The 7566-nt window shown below is 44.9% G+C and overlaps 1 protein-coding gene and 1 pseudogene across 2 annotated transcripts; one reads left to right on the top strand and one right to left on the bottom strand.

Annotated features, from left to right (window-relative positions):
- The first annotated feature begins 1215 nt into the window (after window positions 1-1215).
- LOC136552568 (actin-1) lies at window positions 1216-3655 on the top strand. 2 transcript variants are annotated; one of them, XM_066544160.1, is made up of 5 exons: window positions 1216-1348; window positions 1903-1969; window positions 2067-2460; window positions 2577-3190; window positions 3274-3655. In XM_066544160.1, exons 2-5 carry the CDS (start codon window positions 1910-1912, stop codon window positions 3337-3339), a joined length of 1134 nt encoding a protein of 377 aa, XP_066400257.1. In that variant the 5' UTR covers window positions 1216-1348; window positions 1903-1909; the 3' UTR covers window positions 3340-3655. The 2 variants fall into 2 exon arrangements, with proteins under 2 accessions (XP_066400257.1, XP_066400318.1); XM_066544221.1 differs by having other exon boundaries at window positions 1261-1348; window positions 1907-1969.
- Window positions 3656-4426: 771 nt separating this feature from the next.
- On the bottom strand, window positions 4427-6893 carry LOC136452655 (protein FAR1-RELATED SEQUENCE 5-like; annotated as a pseudogene).
- Window positions 6894-7566: the final 673 nt, after the last annotated feature.

The raw sequence follows: 7566 nt of genomic DNA, 5'->3' as shown, positions 1-7566 counted from the left end.
GCATGCTTCCTAAAAGTTGGCTGCTCTCTCCGTCCATAAATAAAACGGATATCATGTTTTTTTTTATGAGTCAAAGTTTTCTAAGTTTGAGTAATTATACCAGGAATAATATTAATATCTATATTTCCAAGTAAGCTTAGGCCTGGTTTAGATTGCAAATTTTTGCAATCTGGACACTGTAGCACGTTTCGTTTGTATTCGATAAACTTTGTCCGATCATGGACTAACTAGCCTCAAAAGATTCGTCTCGTGATTTACAACCAAACTGTGCAATTAGTTATTTTTTTATCTATATTTAATGCTCCATGCATGCGTCCAAAAATTAATGTGATGGAGAGAGAGTGAAAAAACTTAAAATTTGAAGGTGATCTAAAAAGGCCTTAGCATGAAAATATATTCCACTTGCGAGACGCTGCCTTAGTTTTTGGAGCGAAGGGAGTACAGATTTTGAGCTGCAGCCAATGGGCTATGAAGCCTGCCAAAACAGTTGCAAGAAATCAGAAGCCAACAAGTAAAGCTGCATGCGAGAGATTAGCCGTGGCCCGTGGACACATGAAGCTGTGGAAATATGATGGACTAGTGCCCTGTTCTACACCACTGTTTAACAGTATTTTTTAGTGAATAAACAATATTTTTCTCTCACAATAAATTAGCATAAGCAGAAACATAAGCCAAATTTCAGAGAAAAGGCCTAGCACTCCTACTCAAGATGCACATTGTCGAAATGACAAAACAAAATATATCAACAAAAAATTATTAGGAGTAGCAAAACTTGACAAGCCGTACGCGCGCTGAAGCACAGCTTAAGATTTTCAAAACCTACCACTTTGGTGGTAGATAGCGCGATGTCCATTCAAAATTTGGTAATTTTTACTGAGCAAATTCGAAACTCAGAAGTGCCGAGTAGCACTAGCGCTGGGCCAATTTCTGTCGGTGTCTGTCCTGACACGGGCCGGTCCACCACATCCAATCCACGCACCACGCGAACCCGGCTGGAGGAACCGAAACCATCGCCGTGTGCCGCGGCAGCGGCGCGAGTTGTCCGCACGTACGGCACACGTCGGGGCTGGCCGTCCCCCGTCCGCCCGCGAGTGGGAGGCCACTGTTCCCTCCCGCACCCGGGTCGTGAGGGCGGAAGGGCGTGGGGCCATGGTTCCCAGCACGGGGCGCCGAGCGCGCTCCTCCTCTCGCGCAGCGCTGCGCGACAGCGCCACCCCCGCGCCGTGGCTTTTTATACACCCCTTCCCAGCCCTACCGCACCATCACCACCACCGCTCTCTCCCTCCTCTCCTCTCCCCGCCCGAGCTCACCAACGCCCCCTCCTCGCCGCGGATCCCCCGCTACTCCGGTAACCGTCTCTCCCTTCACCCTGTTTGTCGCTAGAGTTCCCCTCCCCGCTTGCCTCTGCCAGCGCGTGACGCGGGGCCGGGCGCGGTACGGCTCTCCCAGATCCGCCTGGCATTGCTCGCTCGGGTCGTGCCAGGCCGATCCGATCTCGCATTTGCGCGCTCCTGCCGCGGATCCGGCCGGATCTCGCGGAAATTGGAGAGCGCGTTTCTTTGAAATGCCGCAGATCTGCTTGCCTGCGCGCGTGATCTGGAGTCGTCACGGGCCTTTCGTTAACGAAATGGCCCGATCTGTGGTTTGGTAGGGCAATGCCATGTTTTTTTGCTCGTTATAATTGCTGATTTTGGGGAGCTTTTTTCTACTGTCTTATGTTTAGAGAAAAATAGAAACAGAGAATAGCTTCAATGAATTGATGCCTTCTAGAGCAGATTCTGTAGAGCAACTCGTGGAAACAAACCATCTATCGGTGTCCAATTTGTATATTTGCTTCCTTAATATCTGCTTGTTTTAACAAATGTGGCACCGGCCGAGCTTTGCTGATCCGCTTTGCTGTAGGTAGAAAATGGCTGACGCCGAGGATATCCAGCCCCTCGTCTGCGACAATGGAACCGGTATGGTCAAGGTAAGCCACCGATTTGATCCCTGATGAAACACTTGTTCTTCAGAATGCAAAGGTTCTCGGTGGCTGCTGGGGCCCTAACAACATCAACTTCTGGCAGGCTGGGTTCGCTGGCGACGACGCCCCGAGGGCCGTCTTCCCCAGCATCGTGGGGCGCCCGCGCCACACCGGTGTCATGGTCGGGATGGGGCAGAAGGACGCCTACGTCGGTGACGAGGCGCAGTCCAAGAGGGGTATTCTGACCCTCAAATACCCCATCGAGCACGGAATCGTCAGCAACTGGGACGACATGGAGAAGATCTGGCATCACACCTTCTACAACGAGCTCCGTGTGGCTCCCGAGGAGCACCCCGTCCTCCTCACCGAGGCGCCCCTGAACCCCAAGGCTAATCGTGAGAAGATGACTCAGATCATGTTCGAGACCTTCAACACCCCCGCCATGTACGTCGCCATCCAGGCCGTTCTCTCGCTGTATGCCAGTGGTCGTACCACAGGTGAGCTGATTCGATTCTCTACTGAACCGTAGCCTTTTGGAATTTAGAGATCTTAGCAATTTTCAAATCTGATTTGCTCCAGTAGTCAGTAATCTCTGAAATCTGTTGCCTCTCAGGTATCGTGCTCGACTCGGGAGATGGTGTCAGCCACACTGTCCCCATCTACGAGGGATACGCCCTCCCCCACGCCATCCTTCGTCTCGACCTGGCTGGCCGCGACCTCACCGACTACCTCATGAAGATCCTGACTGAACGCGGCTACTCCTTCACCACCACTGCTGAGCGGGAAATTGTCAGGGACATGAAGGAGAAGCTCGCCTACATTGCCCTGGACTACGACCAGGAGATGGAGACTGCCAAGACCAGCTCTTCCGTGGAGAAGAGCTACGAGCTTCCTGATGGACAGGTCATCACCATTGGCGCTGAGCGCTTCCGCTGCCCTGAGGTCCTCTTCCAGCCATCCTTCATTGGGATGGAAGCTGCTGGTATTCACGAGACTACCTACAACTCCATCATGAAGTGCGACGTGGATATTAGGAAGGATCTATATGGCAACATCGTCCTCTCTGGTGGTACCACTATGTTCCCTGGGATTGCTGACAGGATGAGCAAGGAAATCACTGCCTTGGCTCCTAGCAGCATGAAGATCAAGGTGGTTGCTCCTCCAGAAAGGAAGTACAGTGTCTGGATTGGAGGATCCATCTTGGCATCCCTCAGCACCTTCCAGCAGGTAAACAAACGTTGCTGCACAAGATGACATTACAATTTCCTCAATGTTGATCTATCTGCTTACAATTTTGCTTGCAACTGCAGATGTGGATTGCCAAGGCTGAGTACGATGAGTCTGGCCCGTCCATCGTCCACAGGAAATGCTTCTAATTCTTTGCGCCCAAGAAATGCAAGCCGAGAGGAGCGTTATCACCAGCCTCCTGCCCTGTTTCTCTCTCTTTTTGTTGCTGTTTCTTCATTAGCATGAACAAAGTTTTCTGCCGGCTTATCGGCCACTGCGTTCTTCTATTCATCAAGACTGTAATATCTATTGCTACCTATGCTTCTCACTTGTGATTTTGGACACATGTTCGGTCTATTCAATTTTAATGAGATGCCTGATGAGGCTACTAGCATATACATATGGTGTTCAGATTGTCATTGGTTATTGATGTCTTATGAATGAATATAATATCAAATTTTGTCATTTTGATCTCTCTATACATATACCTATACTGTTATATATACATGTACCTTTGAGAATTGAGACGCTGTAACTTTGCCTCGTTGGAGTTGCATTTTGATTCCAGTCCCCTGTTCCACCAGATTCCCTCCTGTCTTGGGTGCGGTGCTGCTGCATGCTTCAGAATAATTCTGCTGTTCAGGCTTTAGCAGCGCATGAAGCACCCTTTGCTGCTCAAAAGTTCTGAACGTCTCATCAACACATCCTCGTTGTTGGGATGAGGAATCTCTCCTCTTTTTCTTCAAACAAAACGCGAGGGAGTCTGGAATCATGTGATGCTTTGGCTGTCGTCGTCTGGTTTTCTACAAGGTACGAATAGTATATTGTGGGCCGATATGCAGTTGGCCAATTGCCACGTCTTTGACAGCTAGGACGTTGGGTGAGCCTTCATTGCTTTGTGTGTGTGCTCCACATGTCCCTGCCTGATAGTTTTGCTTTGTCTTGTGTTAGTTGGCAATGGCCAAATGGCTTCAAAAGGGCTGCACAACGCGGCCAACCATACACAGAACTAAAGAACCGGCCTGCAAATTTCATCGTATTTAAATAGACAACAACAAAATGATGCCGGTTTCTAACGTTTCTATGTGTTTCATTTCAGTTTTTCTACTTGATTTTCCAATCAATGTGTGGCCTAGGCATATGCAGACAATGTTTAGATTTGCCCATAACTTGTAAATTTACCTTTTGGAATAGCTTATCGACAACTCTCAACGTATCTATACATCATCAGCATCACTAGCTGACTTTAACAGTTTCTTGCTAATTGAAGCAACAAATAGGGATGCAGACAGGGTCAACGAATGAAACGGCAAGAAATTGAATTAGTCAGTGAAATCATATCTAGCTATAAACACATATAGTACATGAAGCAGGAATGGACACAACACAGGCAAACAGGGCACTGGAGAGCTATTTTTAACTCGACGATTATATGAAAAAAAATTTGCTCACTGTAGTCTGTAGCACCATGTTCATCACATTGTGCAAGCTAACAATTTGTTGTTTCATGAGAACCACCTCAGAAAAGGCAACCTGAAGAGTTTCCTGTGCAAAGGTGAGGACCTCCCCTGATGTTGATCCTTCCCTGGCATATCTAAGTGCGTCACAATGCAGCTCACTATACCGCAAACATTCGTCCAAAACAAAGCCATTCTTCGCTTCTTTTGTCCACCGTTTCAGTATGTAAAACCCTGGTATGCACGTCAAGAGCTAAGAATAACCTCAGTATAGCTGACATAAGATACCAGAACTCTCAAACTTACAGCAATTGCATTGAACCCTCTTGCCAGTGATGTCATACATAGTTGACAGTGAATGAAGCTCCAGCGTCCTTCATGACTTTGTACACAGTAATCTACCCATCATTGTTCAGACTGGAAACATAGTATCATAATGATTCAATGAATTCCTCCTCAAACATGTTAAAGATTGTTATTGCGTATATTTATGACACCTGTTTCGATATGTTTGAGGGAATTTTTAAAATAGGCATGGTAAAATATGTGGCTAGATCTTCCAGAGCTTCCTTTTCTGCCCATCCAGACATCACATGTTCAAACAGTTGTTGTTTAAAAAGTTGTTGTTTTGTTGAAGTATTTCTTGAAGAAGCTTCTCAAGCTTTCAGGTCTTTGATTTGCTGAAAGTTCAGCAGTAAAAACATTTTTGAAGTACACAGGAACCCATCTTTGCCGAACTCTCTGTATAGAGACTGGAGCCAATTCCAACCTGATTCAAATATTTCAGTTGTTTCAGGCTCATTAATGCACACTCCAAATTTCTTCAAAAGAAGCAATTCCATAATATAAATTAGCCAAATTTTCCTTGCATATGTTTAATATTTGAGAATTACAATACAGATGGTATGCCTGTGGAAATACTTTTGCTACTGCTGAGCCAATGGCTTCATAATAACTTATAGTTAATGATGTAGGATGGTGTGCACCCATTGCAGCGATCCAGTTCTGAACTGAAAGAACCAAACGTAGGAGGATTCTGTGAAATCAGTAAGTAATGCACAACTGAACACTACACTTTGCAAGTGATGACACAGTTAACAAAACTAATGGAAAAATGTCCTCATTCTCTACAAAAGATGTCTCAAACTTAACCCCCCCCCCCCCCCCCCCCCCCAAAAAAAAAAAATAGTAGTATGATGTTTTAACTTTGTCATCAGCCCAGAAGGCATGTCTCAATCATTTTTGTCAACCTGAATCCTGGAATGAATGAAAATGTAGGATTCTCAGCATTTTTTTCGCGAACATGCCTTGGCACGTGTTTCTCAGCATTCAACCGCTTGAAGTATCCAATAACCTTTTGGGTACCGTCCAGCCCAATAGCACAACAGCAAGGTTACTCTCTATTATTTCTTGATTCTGTGGAGATTGATTCTCAAAACTCCTTCCATATTTTCGTAGCCGCAGATTAATGGTTGGCGCTATTAAATTTTCTTGAAGAACACTAGTTTTTGCAAGTGCGACAACTTCACTGTTGGACTGAATGTAGTGTACCTTGTCTGGTACCGCAGTCAACTCATGTGTGCTCCCCCCCGTCCCATATTAGAAGATGTTTTAGGATCGCTCACTGAAACTAAGGCCCTGTATAGATTCCAAAAATTTTCACCCCAAAGTGTCACATCGAATCTTGCGGTACATGCATGGAGTACTAAATGTAGACGAAAAAAAAACTAATTGCACAGTTGGATGAGAAATCGCGAGACGAAACTTTCGAACCTAATTAGTCCATAATTAGACACTAATTGCCAAATACAAACGAAAGTGCTACAGTAGCCAAAACCAAAAAATTTTGCCAACTAAACGCGCCCTAACGCTGCAACCAAAAGACCAAAATGCCCTTCAAGGAATAGAGATAGAGATGTACCGGGAAAAGAGAAAAATGTATTAGAAAAAGAGAAAGGTGCATTGAGAAGTGAAATTTGAATGCTATGAGGTCATCCATTTAAACACACAAAACGCCTCATGATACTAGACTCATCACTCTTTGAGCGTCGGGACTTGCTAATACGCACAGAGAAACCTATCCGGCTAGCATAAGCTATGTAGATCACCTTTGCAGCTTCCTTTGATTCAAACTCCATGCCAGGTTCAGTATTTTTCACGTTCTCTTTGTTGGCATTATTATTCATGTCAACTAGTTTGCTGCTGATATCAAATGCCATCTGGTTTTGAATGTGATCATCATCAAATCATCTTTGCTCGAGGCACTCTCCATGACAAGAACTCAGTTTCTAAGCACAGGTGTGTTTCCAGAACCACGAGTCATACCCTGGGGGAAAAAAAGACAACTCATTCCATCGACAGAACCACAGATGCAAAAATGTGTAACATAGAAAAAGAATCAGCATAGATAATTAGCTAAATGAAAGAGAAACTGCCCTTTAGATTATACAAACTAGTCCACTTGAAGCCTGATGTCAAATATTTTTTGTTGAAAGGTCAACGGGGGGATTTTCCCCACCTGAACAAATTAAATCAAATGTTTAAATTTACACAATCTTTTTTTTGCGATTAATAATACATTAGTGTCTCAATCAAGGCAACTCCAAGGCTTTTGTTGTCTGCCATCTAGAACTAAACCAACGCGAAAGAGACAGCCATAAAGATCCATTTTTCTCAAGGTGGATGCAGTCATGCAGACCATGGAGTCAATATTCTATAACATAGAAGAAAGGTATCATATTATGGAGTTGAAACAATGAAAATATGATGAAATATATTCAATCATTTAAGCCTCTAGTTCATACATCTTGAAGGAATTATGGTTATCGTTTGGTCATCAAATATCTTTTAAATATTCGTCTTGCCCTGAACCAGGGATCAATTCATGAGCTTATTAGCCTGAGGAAAGGGGATATGGCA

The sequence above is a fragment of the Miscanthus floridulus genome, chromosome 1 (assembly GCF_019320115.1).
Source record: "Miscanthus floridulus cultivar M001 chromosome 1, ASM1932011v1, whole genome shotgun sequence".
Taxonomy (NCBI): Eukaryota; Viridiplantae; Streptophyta; class Magnoliopsida; order Poales; family Poaceae; genus Miscanthus; species Miscanthus floridulus.
Note: the sequence above shows the minus strand (reverse complement) of the source record. Positions and strands in the feature narration are given on the sequence as shown.